Below are 16,846 nucleotides of genomic sequence, written 5' to 3'. Positions count from 1 at the left end.
TAAAAAGTCAGCTTTCATTCCGGCCTGCCCCCTGATGCGTGGCTATGCACAGGGTTTGATTTGCTCCCCTGCATCCTGCTTTACAGCCCTCCTGGAACAGCCCCAACTCAGCATCGTGGTGCTGCTGTACATCTCCTCTCCCTGGGCCTAGTCAGTAGTGTAAAGAACCTGCTTTTGCTTACACCTAGTTTATGCCACCATTCTGCGGGCTGAGGTGAAGCTGCTACATTGTTCTGTCTGTAATAAAAGCGAGGTATGAACGCCGCTCACCACGGACTGTGTTTCATGCTGTCTATACAGACAGTACTCAATCACACAACAATTAGTCCAAAAGCTTCTTGCTTTAGCAGAACTGCAGTGGACATACCGCTACAAAGCAAACAGGAAACATTTAATTTCCAGACCACTTATCAAAAAAAAAAGCCCCTAACCCCTTAACCGACAGCACCACAAGACTTAAGAGGAATCTTTCACCACGTTGTGTCTCGCTTTTATTTTCTTTACCAGTCATTCTCACAGTGAGTGTCCCAGGCGTGGCGTTACGCTCGAGTGCCTTACACGAGTGCCTCGTTGCGCCTTGCAGGAGCCCGGGCCGTGTCAGGCACTTGCCGGCTGCCCTCTCCGCCTGCCCCCCGAGGTCACAGATGTTTGCTGACCTCCAGCCAAGTGCGGCCGGGCGGCAGGAAGCCCAGCCGGCTCCCCCGGCCGGCCCTCGGGCTGCCTTTCCCGTGGGAAGCGCAGGGCGGGCAGGAGGGGGAAGGTGGCTCCTTCCCTGCGCTCCGAGCCACCCGCAGAGCGAGCGCTCCGCAGCGCAGCCTCCCAGCGCCCGGGGCTGCCCTCAGCCCCCCCGCGGCCCTGGCAACCGCGCGGCGTCACCGGGAGCGGCCGGGAGCCGCCGGGAGCCGCCGCCCCGCGCCTGCGCCCAGCGCCGGGGCCCGCGGGGAGGCAGCGGCCCCGCTCCGGTGCCGTGAGGCGGCGGCCAGCGCCCAGCGCCCAGCGCCATGCCGGGCCGCTGCGGTGAGCCCGCGGGGGCGCGGAGCCTGCAGCTGGGGAGCGCCCGCCGAGAAGGGCAGAGGAGGGGAGGGGAAGGGAAGGGAGGGGAAGGGAGGGCGGCGGGGCCCGTTTAGCCCCGGGGCAGCCCTGCCCTGTCCTGTCCTGTCCCGTCCCGTCCTGTCCCGCCTCGCCCCAGCTGCGGGCGCTGCGGCCGTGACGCGGGCGGGGCCCCCGGGGGAGCTCCCGCGGCCTGGGCGCCTGCTCGGGGCCGAGGGGCAGCGCTGGCGGTGCGGCCTGCTCGGCGCAGGGCGGGCCGCCGGAGCCCAGCGCGGCGGTGTGCTCGCCGGGAAGGCCGCTGGGGTCCGGGGAGCCGCCAGGGGAAGGTGCGGGGTGGGGGGGCAGCGGGGGGTGCTCAGCGCGGTGCTGAGCGGCCCCGACCAGCGGAGGAGGGAGTGCAGCGCGCACACCCGCTCGGGAACAGAAACCGGTAGCAAGTCAAGCAGTAGATCAGAAATTTGCTTTCTTAGGTGAATTGCGGGAGTAATGTGTCGAGCACTGGGGTAAGGACGTGCTTATCGGGCTTTACTTCCCTCGTGCCGAGCTCTTGGCAGCTGTACGCCATGTTTGGGGGCGTTTGGTAGGCAAATGCAGCGTTATGTACACATGGGGTGAGGTGTTGTTCTCTGATGCTGCTCACAGCGGGTTTGCAATGCAGCTGCTACCACGTCATTCAGCATTTTAGTATAAAATTGGGGCTGTTCTGCAGTTAGTTTGCTATTGCAGACCTCTGTAGAAGTCCTTTGAAGGCGTGAAACTAATAGTTGGCATTACAACCAACAAGCTCTGTACAGACAGAATTAATTTGCATTAAAACAAAAAGACAACTCAAGACAAATAAAATAGAGGGAAGTCATGAAGCAGTGTTAGGTGAGAGTGAACAAGGGGAGTAAATAGATACTTTCAGAATCAAAAGGCGCAGGGGAGAACCTTGTGAAAATTGTTGGGGAAAAAGATACGGGTGTAGACTAAAACTGAAATAAGTTGATACTGGAGAGGTTTGAGCAAGTGAGTTCAGTGATACACCCTAAAGTTGAGTCTTCTGTGCAGGTAGGGATTAGGCTAGTTTCACTGATTCCGGAATTGGTTTATAGTAATTCGGATTCCTTGACTTAGTTTAAGAATGCTATGAGAGTTCATTGAGGTGCCAAAGTCAGTCTGACTTAGGAAAACTAACTCGTAATGCCTGTGTGCAGACATACAGTGATATGTTCAGTTGCAGATGTTCTGACTTTCACAGACGCGACCTTTTTTCTTTTGAAAAAAACAGATTATCATCCTAATCTTGAGGTGTTGTTTTCCATTCCACTGGATGCATTTATATGTGTGCATTGGAGTTGATTAAAAAAATGCATGCGAAGCAATCTCTATTTAATACGAGTAATGCTATAAGCAAAATAATTTATTTTTCGTGAGCTGTTAAAGCTACATTCCAGTCTTTTGCAAGTGTTCTTTTTTGTTTCTGATTCGACTATTGTTCAAGTTGTGTTGTAGAATAATTAGACTGATTAGCAATAGATTAAAAGAAAGAAAGGGAGCAGCCATTCATAGAACATGTGAATGTAACTATTTAAAATCTTTTTAGCAGATGCTTTACCAGTGAATGAGAACTTCTTGCTATGGATTTGAGGTGAAGAACTTCACTATGGGTCAAATTTCAAGCCAGACACAAACTGTAATGAACAAGTTGCCAGAAAAAGTAGCAAAGCATGCCTCTTTGGTTCAAGAAAGTGGTTTCCTAACGTATGAAGAATTTCTGGGAAGAGTAGCTGAACTTAATGATGTGTAAGCCTTATTTTGTTTCCTTCCTTTTTCATGTTCTACAGAGAACTTGTATGCAATATATTCTTCTGGGCTGGCTAAGCCAGGACTACCTATCTGGTTTCCAAATGTTTCCTTTGGATCTTAAAGCTGTAATGGTTGTAATTGCACTTAATAATAATGGTTGTAATGCACTTAAAATACAAGGCCATTTCTCCTCCTTAAAGTCACTTTTCTCCAATACTCTTCTTTCTGCCAGTGTCGCTTCTCTCTTAGAAGCTCACAAGAGGTAGATGTTTAGCTCTGTCTTTTTGTGTTACCTGTCACCCTTGCTCTTCCATCCTCCACCAACCACCTAAAGATGCCATGCTGTGTCCTATCTGCCCATGACATTTGATAGGAAGTAGCAATATGAGCCCTATAAACAGGCAGTACAGCAACCCAGGGAAGGTAGTACCTGAGACAGATATTTGTGACCATTTCCTCACAGGAGGGAGTGGAGGGGAAGGCGCTGACCTATTCTCTGTAAACACTAGTGATAGGACCTGCGGGAATGGTGTCAAGTTGAGGCAGGGGAAGTTTAGGCAGGACATCAGGAAGAGGTTCTTCACCAGAGGGTGGCTGCACACTGGAACAGGCTCCCCAGGGACGTAGTCACTGCACCAGGCCTGTCAGAGTTCAAGAAGTGTTCAGACTGTGCCCTTAGTCACATGGTCTAAAATTCTGGGTAGACCTGTGCGGTGCCAGGAGTTGGACTCGATGATCCTTATGGGTCCCTCCCAACTCAGGATATTCAATGATTCTGTGTCTCTGGACATGCAGTGCCATTCCTCATTAAAAAATGAGATGTGCTTTACTATTTGAAACCAGTGACCAAGATAATCCAAAACAAAAGGCTGCATAAGTAAGATTTTTTAATAGCATGCGTTTTGTTTGATACATTGACAGTAAAAAGAAAAGAACAAAAAAACAGAGTATTTATGGTATAAAATGGGCTGAGGTGGAAAAAAGGGTTTTGCTGAAAAGGATTTTTTTAGTGTGTGGGTTTTGGTAGCGTTTGCCATTTAACTATAATGCAGAGTTGTATTCAGTTTAAAAAAAAATCTTCTACAATGTCATGCTTTTATGAATGTCTGTTGCATCGTCAAGAACAGATAGCTACATTTGGGGTAGATGGATTTTGAAGATTGTTACCATATGTTTCACCTGAGAATCTAAGTATTTTTCAGTATAATTAATTCAAAAATATCGTTCTTGTTCAATTTTTGTAGTTCTTTACAGCATTTACTTTAGCCTGTAAATTTAGTTTGTTCTGATTCTCGTAGAAAGACCATTGTGTCCGTATTTCATTAAAAAAAAAATCATCTCAGGTCCACCTGAAGCTTACTGCTTCATTATTACTATATGCTAACAAAAATACACCTTTTCTGCATGTAATGGTACTTGCTTTCCTTTCATATATACACACATGGTAAGGAAATAAACTTTCTAGATAGCATAACAGGATTGTGTGACTACTGTAATAATCAGTGAAAATATATTTGAATTAAAATGTCTGTAAGGGATGCTTACGTTTTGTGAGGTTCACTGTTCAATTTAAAATGAAATGGACTATGTATTTTATATTGAATGACATGCAGAGAAGGTCACTACTCTAGGATAAAAAGCACATAGGTAAACAATAAATTATATTATAGTAACTGAGGTTACTGATCTTTGCATATCTAGCACATAACGTCAGATTGATGTTTCTTTATTTCAGTATTGCAAAATTGGCTTCTGGGCAAGACAAACATCTGTTATTTGAAGTGCAGCCTGGTTCTGATTCTTCAGCATTCTGGAAGGTGGTTGTTCGGATAATCTGTACTAAAGTAAGATTGCTGAAAAATTTAATTTGGCAGGGGTTTTTGTGTGTAGATGTTTGAGGACTGTCACTTTCACTGGTAAAATCCAACACCTGCTAGGTTTTTGATTTTGGTACAGGTGATGTATTTACGGATATTATTTGAGAGAAATCAAAACTCTAGATTGCTGCAAAAAGCAGGTTAACAAAAAACTTTCATGACTAAGTTTAAAGGAATGGTACCTTCTCATGGTGCACTTACAGCCTTACTAGCACTTACATGAATTACAAATTCATGTGACTTTTGAGATGACTCAGGTGATTGTGGACTAAATGATCTTTAAAGTTCCTTTTCAACCAAAACCATTCTATGATTCATGGATATCAAAGAGTACAACAAACGGGGAATCATATAGTTCCTTAATAGATGAAGTAAGCCAGCAATTCAGAGCATTGTTAGTTGAGCTAACATAACTGTATATATCCTGACTCCTTATAAAACCAATCTAAATGTTAAATATTTACTTGTTTGAAGACCATGACAAAACTTACTAAGGTTGCTCTTACTAATGAGATTTTTCCTCTGTGAATCCTATCAAGATAACATACATAGATGGTTCTGAAGCCACTAAGCAAGTTTTATGTGCAGTTCAAGCCAAGTGAACGTTCAAACTTTGTTTGAAATGAACAGTTTGTAATTTTTGGTTGCTGTTAGTTTTCATTAAGGCCACTATCATTGCAAGCTATTTTCAGCTCAAATGTGAAATGACTGATTATTCTCTTCCCTGTTTTAAGGTTAACCCATTTTTTAGGCATTATGTCCCTGCTTGCTTAAAACTGAGCAATGATGATAATTGTCTTGTCCCAGGAACGTAGTCCTAACTGTTCTTCAAGACAAAACAGAGAAGAGCTGTATTTTCAGATCCTAACTCTTACTGAAGTGGACTGCAATTTGCTAACACTGTGATGGCCAGTTGGGAAACTGGCTACTGTCATGAGAGCTGCAATGCATAAAAATAATTTTGATAAATGTACAGTAAAAATCTGATACATAACTGTATTTAACAATTCTTATTTCTTAAGGTAAATAAAGCAAGTGGGATCGTGGAAGCTTCAAGAATCTTGAACTTGTATCAGTTTGTTCAGCTTTACAAAGATATTACCAGTCAAGCAGCAGGAGTTCTTGCACAGGGCAGTACTTCTGAAGAAACTGCAGAGAGTTTGATGTCTGTATCATCGTGCCAGGCCAGCTTATGGATGGGAAGGTATTTTCATATACTTAAGCTTGTGACCACAGCTAAAACGTAAATATTTTGGAAGTTGTGTGTAAAACCTGAACTGCAAACACATAGTAATCAAAACTGCACGTACTTAGGAGATGCAGACTTTATCATTGTGTGCATTAATAGCACATCTTCTCTTGTACCAAGAGAGCTGCAGTGAACTTGGTTAAAATTCTTTTGGCTTAGCTTTCAGGATAATCATTTTATTGGTCAGTTTTAATATAAACATGGTATATGTTGTATCTCCTGAATAAGGAAACAGGAGGAAATGGAATCAGCTGCAGCTACAAATCTAGGGATTTTGACACTGTTTGTTTAAACAGATTTTGTTATTGTTCCACTTAAACTTTCTCTTCCTCTTCTACAATTTGGCATGTGAAAGTTCCCATCTGTTGCCACTAGAAACTCATCAATTGTGGTAGTAATTTAACTTGTAAGACTGGAAAAATGTGAACTGTCTCACACATGTTGACATCCTGCTTTGTTAACTAGAGGAAAAGCAAAAGACTGAGGTCAACACCTGCAATAACTTCAGTTCAAATTGAATGTAACAGCAAGAAGCTGCTCACCCTTTCCCTATGTGGAAATGTTGCTAGTGATAATGCCTTACTTCCAGCTTTCTGAATCAGTTCAGTGTTCTAACTTAGTCTTAAGTAAGGTAGAGTTGCTGACCTTGTTAACTCTTCATAGTGTCATATTCCAGCTGTTAGATTGAGAACAGGGTAAACAGTGTTGTCATTAAATAGAGCACACTATTTTTTTTTTTTTTTGTAAACCAGTGGCCTGCAGAGCATGCTCTTTTTGTTCATGTTCCTGTTTGTCAAATTTGGAAGCAAATAATCTTCAATTATTAGCTGTTCTGAGTTATTAATATGCTAGTATCAGGTAGCAAATTTGGGGCACGTTTAAGAAAGTGTATTTTCCTGCTCTTTTTCAAAGATGAATGTATATCTAGAAATGGCCTTTTAATTAAACAAACTGCCACAACTGCAAACCAGTTGCCTGTGGAAAACAACTTCAAGTATTACTAAAGTCAATGAATAGCTATAAGGTTTCCCAGATTAGTTTCATTTTCAGACTTCGAGATGGGGAAGATGAGCATCCTATTTCTGTGCGTGTAAACTTCTTTGCTTAAGGTAGTATTACTGACAAATATCACAAAAAAAAAATTGAACATACTTCTATAATACGATGAGGTAATATGCTCTGATTTAGTGAGCTGGCATTTTCCAACTGTATTTTATCCAAGCTGTTCAAGTCATTCAGAAAAATACAGCCTGAAGCACGTTGAAGTATTTTGCACCTCGGAAATTGTTTTTCCATGGTATCCTCCAACTTGCCTAAACTCTGGTTACCTTTAGACATTGTTCAGCTCTGTCACTGTCCAAAAATAGCAAATATTATCTGTTTCATTCTTCTTCTTATCTTAAGTTCTTACATGGGGAATGATACCCTCTTTCTCTAAAACATACAGCTCCTATTTAGAGCATTCCAAAATATCCGTAACTGCTTTATGCCTTCTGATAGTGAAGAGAAAAACATTTCCTTAGTTTATTGTTCTTATATTTTGCCATTTCTGCAATAACTTAGTCCTATAGCTGTCTTAAATTCCAGAAGCATTGTAAATAGGGCATCGGTTTTGTTTTAAGTGCTTGTGTATATATACCAGCAAGTCTCGATGACTGAATTATTATCAAAGGGTAGTATTCAGAGCTGCATGGGGGAGGGAAATGAAAGGGAGCAAGTCCAAAGAACACAGTGGGGAATCAAAAGATATAATATATGTGTATTATTTTTTTTTGAAACTGCTTCTTGATGTACATGAATCAGCATCTGTATTTATACAAAAAATCTTGCATTCTAAAGTAATTTCTCAAAAACCAAATTGAAAAGGAAGATCCAAGAACCTACTGAAGAATAAAACAAAAGTATGTTAGTTACCGTTCATTAGCTGGCTAATCTGTACAGTTAATAAAATTACTCTGCATTCCCAAATCAGGGTTTTTGTAAAACCTAAAAATTTCAGAACACTTAACTAGCTGTTTTGCATATGAGCCTTGACTGGTTGGATCATACCTACTTGGATCAGTGAAAGTTGAGGATTCGCTGTACCTTCTCACGCTTTAGAAATCTTGGTGATACAAATATTTGAGATGCTGTTGTTGTGAACTTGAGATACAGATACCTGTTATTTGAAAAAAAATGAAGATGGATAAAATGAAAGCATCTGGCCCAGTGAGCAATCTAGGTTTTGAACTCCCCTCACACTCAGGAATACCTGGAAGCTTAACTGGAAAAGCTGGGGTAACTTGACTTGAAATCTTAACATGAAGGTGGGGAGTGTATTGCAAGTGAAGAGGATGCTTTTCAGTCTTATGAGCTGTTTAGCTCTTGGTGTTTTGATGGCATGTCAAATTAGAACATGCACTCCAGTAGTGAAGCCTCTTAACATGCGTGCTTTTGTCACATTTCCTAGGGTTAAGCCAGAACACGGAAATGTGACCAAGTTCATTCTGAAATATTTCAGCCTGACAGTCTGTGAAAGGAAAGCAGATTGTTCCCCTGCCTTTAATGTAAACAGTGTTTCTGTTCTTTGGCCCAGTCCTGTGATATGTAACAGTTACAATTTACATTTCCCTTGTTGATATGAAAAAGGATTTGCATAACCCTTTGCAACACCAAGTACAACATGACAGAAAAAAATAAATGTGTTTTCTAACTTAGTCTAGTTTGGTTGCTGCTATTTGTTGGTAGCTTGAGGTTGTGCCTGCTGACATAGAATGGGATGACGTAACTACTTCATCCACGAGACTACATCTTCATCATCGATAAGTACAGTTGTTCTGTTCTGTCCATCAGTAATTTTTATGTTTTTATGTTGTAACTAGTGTTTTTGGTAGGGCATAAATATGAAACTTGCTTGTCATCTGGGAGAAAATACTGCCTTCTCTTCTGCAGGGTTAAACAACTGACAGATGAAGACGAATGTTGCATCTGCATGGATGGACGTGCTGATTTGATCTTGCCATGTGCTCACAGTTTCTGCCAGAAGTGCATTGACAAATGGTAATAGATATTAAAGGTTATTCATTATTTTATAGTATGCACTGCTTATCTGACTTGTTTCAGTTTGGTCTGACAGATTCCTTAGTTAGTTGCTTAGAATTTAATGTTTAATTACAAAACATTGTAATGTTGTTTGAAAACTAGAGAAAAATAGGGCATATGCTGATGCTGGTACATTATGGTCCACAAATCTCATGAAAAGCTGCTTTTTGAAGAAAAAACAGTAGCTTTTAAGAGTATGCAGATATGAAGGTAAGTTGGACCATCTTATTACTTATCTTGGGAGTAGCTATTAGAGGAATTTTTGTCTGTGTGTTGTGCTTTCCTTTGAAACAAATATACAATTTACTAATTTTTTCCCACATGACATCCTTATCTCTGAACTGGAGAGATGAGGATTTGAAGAGTGATTATTCGGTGGATAAGGAATTGACTGGATGGCGACAGTCAGAAAGATGCAGTCAAGAGCTTTATGCCCAAGTGGAGGCCAGTGACAAGTGATGTCCCTCAGGGGTCCGTCGTAGGAGTGGTGCTGTTTGGTACCTTTATTAATGACACAGGCAGAGGGATCGTGTGCACCCTCAGCAAGTTTGTAAATAACACCAAGCTGAGTGGTGCAGTTGGTAAAATCAGAATGAAGAGAAGTCATCCAAAGGGACCTGGACAAGCTAGTTAAGTGGGCTCATGAGAACCTAATGAGGTTCAGCAAGTCTGAGTGCAAGGTGCTGCACCTGGGTCAGGGCAGTCCCAAACATGAGCACAGACTGGGTGAAGAACTCATTGAGAGCAGTTCTGTGGAAAAGGACTTGGGGGTGCTGGTGGACAAAAAGCTTGACATGCACCAACAGTGCACGCTTGCAGCTCAGAAGGCCAACTGCATCCTGGGCTGCATCAACAGAGGAGTGGCCAGCAGGACAGAGAGGAGATCATCCCCCTCTGCTCAGCCTTACTGAGGCCCTACCCAGAGTACTGCATCCAGGTCTGGTCCTGCAGCACAAGAAAGATACCCAGCTCCTGAGGGAGCTGGGTATGTTCAGTCTGGAGAAGAGAAGACTCCAGGGACACCCCATTGCTGCCTTTCAGTACTTTAAGGGGGCTTATAAGAAAGATGGAGAGTGACTTTTTACACTGGCAGATAGTGATAGGACGAGGGGGAATGATTTTAAACTAAAGGAGGGGAGATTTAGTTTAGATTTTAGGATGAAATTCTGTACTCAGGATGGTGAGGTCCTGGCACAGGCTGCCCAGAGAAGCTGTGGATGCCCCATCCATGAAGGTGTTCAAGGCCAGGTTGGATGGGGTCCTGGGCAACCTGATCTAGTGGGTGGCATCCCTGCCCATGAGAGGAGGGTTGGAAACAGATGGCCTTTAAGGTCCCTTCCAACACAAACCATTCTGTGATCGTGTGATTGTACTAAATGTATCAGTGTTTATCTAGGAAACAATTTAGTCTTAATAGCAATGCTTTGAAATGTTTCCGTAACGTACCTTATATGTTCAGCCTCATACTAAACCGAACGGCTTTTCAGCTTCTGCGTCTGTCTGATACATCAGTTGTTGGAAAAACAAGAAATTGCTTTCTGTAGGAGAGTAGCTCTCTCCACTGGCCATACAGAAGACCTACAGGGATTAGGCAGTGTTCTGGCAGTCTAGCATTCGATGATGCAGATATTCTTGGAGACTTGACTAGTTAATCCACATGATTTTACATTTTAAGTCATAATGCATATGACTTGTTTTGTGTCTTTTTCAATGGCTTATCAAGGAAGTTACCTTTGTAATACATGCTCAAGAAAAAACAGTAAAGCTTTGTGGATCTCTGAGTATAGTCAGTCATCTCTTTTCTAGGAAAATATTTTAACATCAGCATTGCAGGGCTTATTTTAGCTATCATGGTGGAGAATGGATTATATTCTACTATGGCTGATGTATCAGCTGAACTCAGTTCCAGTTACACCATTCTTTTCTAGTATGCAGTTTCTGAAGTTCATCCCTTCTTAACCTTGGTACATAACAGAGGCTCACAGCTTAGAAGCATAATTGCTTCAGACACCTGAGTAAGTGGGCGGAAGGGGACTCTGAGGGGCCAATTCTAAACTTCAGTGGGCTGATTGATTTAGGAAAAGGATTCCTTTTTCTCTTTACAGAGGAAGGTTACAGAGACTGTTTTTTGAAGTACCTCAGCTATATATCTAAACATAGGAAGAGTTAATTTAGACCATTTAAACTTTCTGGGAGGTGTCTAGATGTATTCTGTTTTGCCTGAGCAAACTTGGAACATGACACCAAATTTATCACTCACAGACTAGAGCCACATTCAGAACTGTTGGCAAATCTTTGTCATAAAGAAAAACTTGTGAAACAATCAAAAAAAGATATTGGAGGTCTCATCCTATTAACCTGATAATTTTTTAAGTTTTTACTGTTTTTTTTTGTTGTTGTTGTTCATTGGTTTGTTTGTTTTGGGGGCCAGAAAAAAGATTACAATTGAAAAATAGTTACTTCTCTGGATTTTTAACAGGAGTGATCGTCACAGGAGCTGTCCTGTCTGTCGTCGCCAAGTGACTGGGGCAAGCGATTCTTGGGTGGTTTCAGATGCACCTACAGAAGATGATGTTGCTACTTACATCCTTAACATGGTAGATGAGGCAGGCCAGCCTCACAGACCCTGACACTGGTCAATAAGCTGACGGTAGTGGAAGCACTTGAAGCTTTTGTTTTCACGAACATCTGGTTTTACCTCTTGTTGCCATTCTTCCAGTCTTTTATTTCTCTTCTTGGCTGCTGTGGATCTATGTTGCTCTTTTAAAACACAGGATGTATGAGCCAGTGTGTGTGTTTGCAGTCTTAATTATTATTCTGTACTTTCAGTGAATTCTTTAACCATTAACAACAGTTATTTTAACAGTAACTTTTGATATTAATTAACTATTTGACTACTAGATGAAGCTGTTAGTAACAACACAGCTACAACTGCTAACTGCTGTTTGAACATCACAGTGTACTGTTACTGAAGATACACCATGTTAGATGGATTGACCTCACAGTTCTTTTCCTTAAAAGCAGTCCCTGTTAGGTTCATGACAAATACGAATAAAGATGAGTTAGGACTAGTGATTACTGATTTGAAATTTTACTGCTGAAACTTGAAGATGTCACATTGCCTATTCTTCAGTAGCCAGTCTTGCTGTTTTTAGAATTAACAGATACCAATTTCTATCTGTTCTGCTACAAGTTTTAGTATTAATTACCGTTATTCTTCTAACTAGATAATCTCTTAGAGTATTTATTTTAAATTGGATATTTAGCATAGTCTCATTAGTTTGAAAACATAAAAGTTTCACACACAATCCTAAAAAAGTAAACCACTTTCTGTATTTTTTTTCATCAAGAACAGCCACAATTACTTTTAAACAGGCATATCTGAAAGAAATGACGTTATTTGAATTAGCAGTTAAGGTGCAGTTTAGTCTGATGCTGTGGTTTTATTTGCTTCTCCTAAGTTTTCCAAGTGATAAAACTAGGTATACTGAGGATTACAAGGTGATAATCTAAGTAAGTGAGGTGCTGTGCTTTCTATCTACAAGTGCAATATGCTTTTATGTAGCAGAGAGAATCTTCTACTTTGATAATAGTTATGTTTGCTGTGAGATATGCATGTGACAGTGTGGGAAAAGGGACATTATGACTGGAGTTCAGCAGTGTATTTCTGTCTAGCAGAGTTAAATCTTTAAAGAGCTGGGTTTAGATAGTCTAAAACAAATTGTCATCATTAGTATTCAGGAAACCAAATCTTAAGCCTCTCTGGCTTAAATAATATTGTGGCAACCAACTGCTGTTGTGAAGAATGAATTAATGAATATATTTAACTCTTTTAACTTGAGGCTGTTGAGAACTACTCCACTGTATCATTTGAGGGAATATCAGCATATATCTTGTTCATTCTAAGACTGTATTTTTAATTGCCGTACTTGTTCAAATTTGATGATGCCATAAGACTAAGGCCTTTTATCAGAGAGTAGTTCTCAACTGCAAGGTATGTACACACACAAATAAGCACATTTGGGTTACTTTTCTAAATTGGCTAAAAATAATTGAATTATGTCAATGACCAAATTTGGGGAATTCCTCTGTTATACTTCTATTTGCTAAGGAATATGCACATCATAGGGCATCCATTTAAGCTTGGCTTGTGGCACAGTTGTCAAGTTTATAATAAACATTTAGACAGATAAGCAACATACTCCTGTTGTGGTTATCATCTAAAAGCCAATATGGCTTATGTATAAATCTCTATTTAACTATTTAAAAATCCATTTATGAACTATTTTTAGAACCATTTTAGAACTATTTTTTCCCATTTGTTAATCCTTTGATATCAATGAGGTATTCTTCAGAATATATATGGACTATTTGGTTACATAAGGGCAGTTATTTGGGCTGAAAATTATAATAGTCAGGGATTTTCCACTAAAATATTCACAAATGGTTGTAATCACATTCCAGTTTGGTTTCATTTTGCTTCTTGAGCTTGCATTACTCCATATTAAGGACTTTAAAGTCGCATTTGAATTTTAAAAGCTGTTTTTTTTATGTCACTGGAACAGAAAAAGCATCTAAATTTGCTTCAACCTAACTTTATTTTTCAAGTATTTTGAAAATTGTACTTCTAAACTGAGATTTTATAAGTTAACTTCCTGCTGAGAACTTACATGAACTTCATAAAATATAATTTTGTAATGAATGCAAACAGGTTAATTGTAGCATAATGACACTTGCAAATACAATATAAAATATAAAATTATGCAAAAAATAATTAAATAGTGAAAAGTAAACTTTGTATTCTGTACAGCTTTTTTAATTAAGTTGCTTATAATTCACACTGCTGTGATGTAGGTACCGTAATGTGTGCCTTGTAAAATATATGTACTGTATGTTAGATGGGATAATAGGTATATTAACACTGAAAAAATAGTAATTTGGTACAGTTGGTATTTCCTATTCTGAAATATAGTTAGCAACCAATTTTGGAAAAGGAATCACACTGGCAGGGACATGGCAGTGTGTTCCAGAAGCTAGACCTTAAAATGTGAATTAATATGAATAACTATAGGTGGAGGGCATTAGAACTGAATCTTCTTGTGCTAAAGTGAAGATTTCTTACAGATTTAAAGTGAAAATATAATTTAAGTATTATAGATTGTATTAATAGCTAAGTACATTCCAATATATTAAAATTTGTGTATGAATTGTGCAATAAAGTTACTTTGGAAGAAATATCAAGCTTGAAGAATCTCTTAGCTTTAATACCACAAAAGTCTGGAAACTGAATTTTAATCTGTATCCAATTCCGTCATGCAGATGGTATGGTTAAATGTCATAATGAGTCAGAGGTTTCTCAAATGTTAAAGTGTGATATTAGCAAGGTAGCTTAAATGCATCTCTGCAGAAGGACTCACTGTTTCTTCAGTTTTCTCAAAAAAAAAAAAAAAAAAAAAAAAAAAAAAAGAACATTCTGCAGTGGTGGAAACAAACCTCTACTTCTCAAAAAGACAGTATCAAGCAGGATTTTTTGTTTTTGTTTTTTTTTTGGGGGGGGGATTATTTTTTTCAAGGAATTGTGATTTATTTTGTATGCAAGCTAGTCCACTGTGTTTTTGATAATAAAGTTTAAGAATGATAAGGTGGGAAAATCCTTTCTTCTCAGATTTCGCCTGTTTGGGTTTTATTTGACTTTTTTTTTTTTTTTATCGGGGTGGGAGGGTCAAAAAGAAATTAAATCTATAATTGATGTAAGTGTTGCTTCTGTCTAGTTGTTTGGTTTATCTGTTTGGATCTTTGGAAGCCAAGTGAGAAATGAGAGAGGAATTCATTAACAAGTCAGGAAATTAACAACTGCAAAACATACAGTTGACAGAGACACCAAGAGGTAGGTAAAAAAAAAATAAAAAAATGTTTATATTTAGTATGTTTGAAGATTAGGCATCAAATCAATGTGACATACATGTTTATTTTTTAGTGGTAAATGGTATATTTATCTTGTATATCTTTCCTTTTAAAGAGAATTCTGTGCAGAATTATAAAGGCTTTCTAATCTATATTCATCCTAGTTCTGGAATCACAAAGCAAACTATGAGATCTCTGTGCTGTAGGTTTAAAACACTTTGTGCCTTGCTGAACCCTGGATCAGCAGCCTCCTCGGGGTGCCTTAAATGTGATTGGGAACCATACGTTAATCTGTCTGCCCTGAAATCTTGACATGACATCTGCCCTTTAGTTCTGCATGTACTAAATACACGTGGTCTGTAATGGAAGAAATTATATCATGACTAAGACTGCAGTAATGAATTCTGTACTTTGCTTTTCTGTTGCTAAACCACTCTTGAATATAAGTTCTCATAAAGTTTTACTTTCACCTGCTGTAAGTGGTGACTGGAATTCTGCCTATGCGCATTTCTTAAAAATTATTAGAAAACTGATTTTTTTCTAGTCATCTCTTCAGATGCTTGTCTTCTAAAGCCTCATTTTTATCGTACAGCAACATACCTTAAAGACTTCTTTTCCTATTGCTCCATGTAGCTGAAAGTAATGTGACTGATACACTGGTCTTCTCAAGTAACCCCAGAGCTCTGTCACCAGATACGCAATTTGCTGTAAATTAGCCTTGTTCTTATCAATGTTACATCTGTAATGGATTTGACAAGTTCTTCACTTTTATTATCTGAGATGTCCATTCATGCATTAGGAGGTGGGTGACTGGTTACCTTGCTAACCTAGCTATTGAGGGTAAAATATTGAGCTCTGTGCATAAGCTTCATAGGTGTGAAGTTTTTTTTAAAAAAAAAAAAAAAGTGTTTGGGGAATGTGGATGGAACTGTGCCCCATGCTAAGGCTGGTGGTGTGAAGAATGCTATTCAACAGGTAATCAAATGAGCACTTCTCTTTGATTCAAATTATTTATTTAATATATTTGGAAATACACAGTATTTTTATGAATGAACCTAAAGTTAGCCAGAAACTTCCCTTTCAGGAGTTCGCTTGTGTGTAGAACAAGGTAGGGTTTTGGTACAGAAGTCTATGCATCCACACTAATGGATGCATCCACACTTTGTAACAGACCTTAAAAAAGTGTTTTTTCATGTGGGAGGATACTTCTTAGCCATAGTTAATGCTTAATGCATTAGCAGTGTTGTTTTTCACACTTACTTAGTACATATATATATACATAGTACATATGCTTAATGTTGGTATTTCGTGTTTTGAGACATATAGGAGAGAAATATTCATTAATCATTTACATATGTTCCCAATTTGCTACTCTTGTGCTTAATGCACACCAGCTTGTTCAAAAAAAGCAACAAAGGGTTTGTACAGAGAGACACATTTTAATTTTCCTCTGCAAAATCTTTATTTTCTACTGAAAAAAGTGATTTGTGTTAAACTCTTTCCCTCAGAAGTCATCTTTACTGCAGCAGAATCTTAATGTTGCTATTAACTACTTATTTCAGTTTGTCACTTATAAACTTCTTGGTTTTGTTGGTTGATTTTTTTATTTTTATTTTTTGGTCAGATAAGACTGTTCTGTGTGCTTAAATTGTTTCATCTGTGGGTTTCAGAACTGCTTTCCTGCTCCCAAATTCAGTTGTTTTGATTCATACTTTAGCACTAAGCTGAGGCTCCAGTATCAGAAGAGCTGCAGTATGCCCCACCCAGATTTCCACTTTGGATGAGCACGGAGAGAAGATACAGGGTTGGTAGCCCTGCAATACAGTTTCACCTTGGGATGTAATGCCAGGTCTTCTGCTGGGATAAATCAACATAACTGGTTTTCATTAACACTGGG

The 16,846-nt window shown here is 39.5% G+C and overlaps 2 protein-coding genes across 6 annotated transcripts in view; one reads left to right on the top strand and one right to left on the bottom strand.

Annotated features, from left to right (window-relative positions):
- Positions 1–742: 742 nt before the first annotated feature.
- Positions 743–15,423, top strand: RNF141 (ring finger protein 141). Of its 4 annotated transcripts, none has more exons than XM_082761888.1 (6): positions 743–1,017; positions 2,636–2,835; positions 4,574–4,682; positions 5,738–5,919; positions 8,896–9,003; positions 11,525–15,423. In XM_082761888.1, exons 2-6 carry the CDS (start codon positions 2,654–2,656, stop codon positions 11,673–11,675), a joined length of 732 nt encoding a protein of 243 aa, XP_082618014.1. In that variant the 5' UTR covers positions 743–1,017; positions 2,636–2,653; the 3' UTR covers positions 11,676–15,423. The 4 variants fall into 4 exon arrangements, with proteins under 4 accessions (XP_082618014.1, XP_082618013.1, XP_082618016.1 ...); XM_082761887.1 differs by having other exon boundaries at positions 744–1,017; positions 2,639–2,835; XM_082761890.1 differs by lacking the exon at positions 743–1,017 and adding an exon at positions 1,200–1,376 and having other exon boundaries at positions 2,639–2,835.
- The window catches only part of AMPD3 (adenosine monophosphate deaminase 3), a 45,552-nt gene continuing 34,656 nt past the window's right edge, over positions 5,951–16,846 (bottom strand). For both annotated transcript variants that reach the window (XM_082761884.1, XM_082761882.1), the window contains exon 16: positions 5,951–8,122. In XM_082761884.1, the coding sequence (XP_082618010.1) occupies positions 8,023–8,122 (100 nt within the window). In that variant the 3' untranslated portion in view covers positions 5,951–8,022. The remainder of the gene's footprint in view (positions 8,123–16,846) is intronic.

This window comes from Aythya marila, assembly GCF_965140915.1.
Source record: "Aythya marila genome assembly, chromosome: 5".
NCBI classification, from domain to species: domain Eukaryota; kingdom Metazoa; phylum Chordata; class Aves; order Anseriformes; family Anatidae; genus Aythya; species Aythya marila.
Note: the sequence above shows the minus strand (reverse complement) of the source record. Positions and strands in the feature narration are given on the sequence as shown.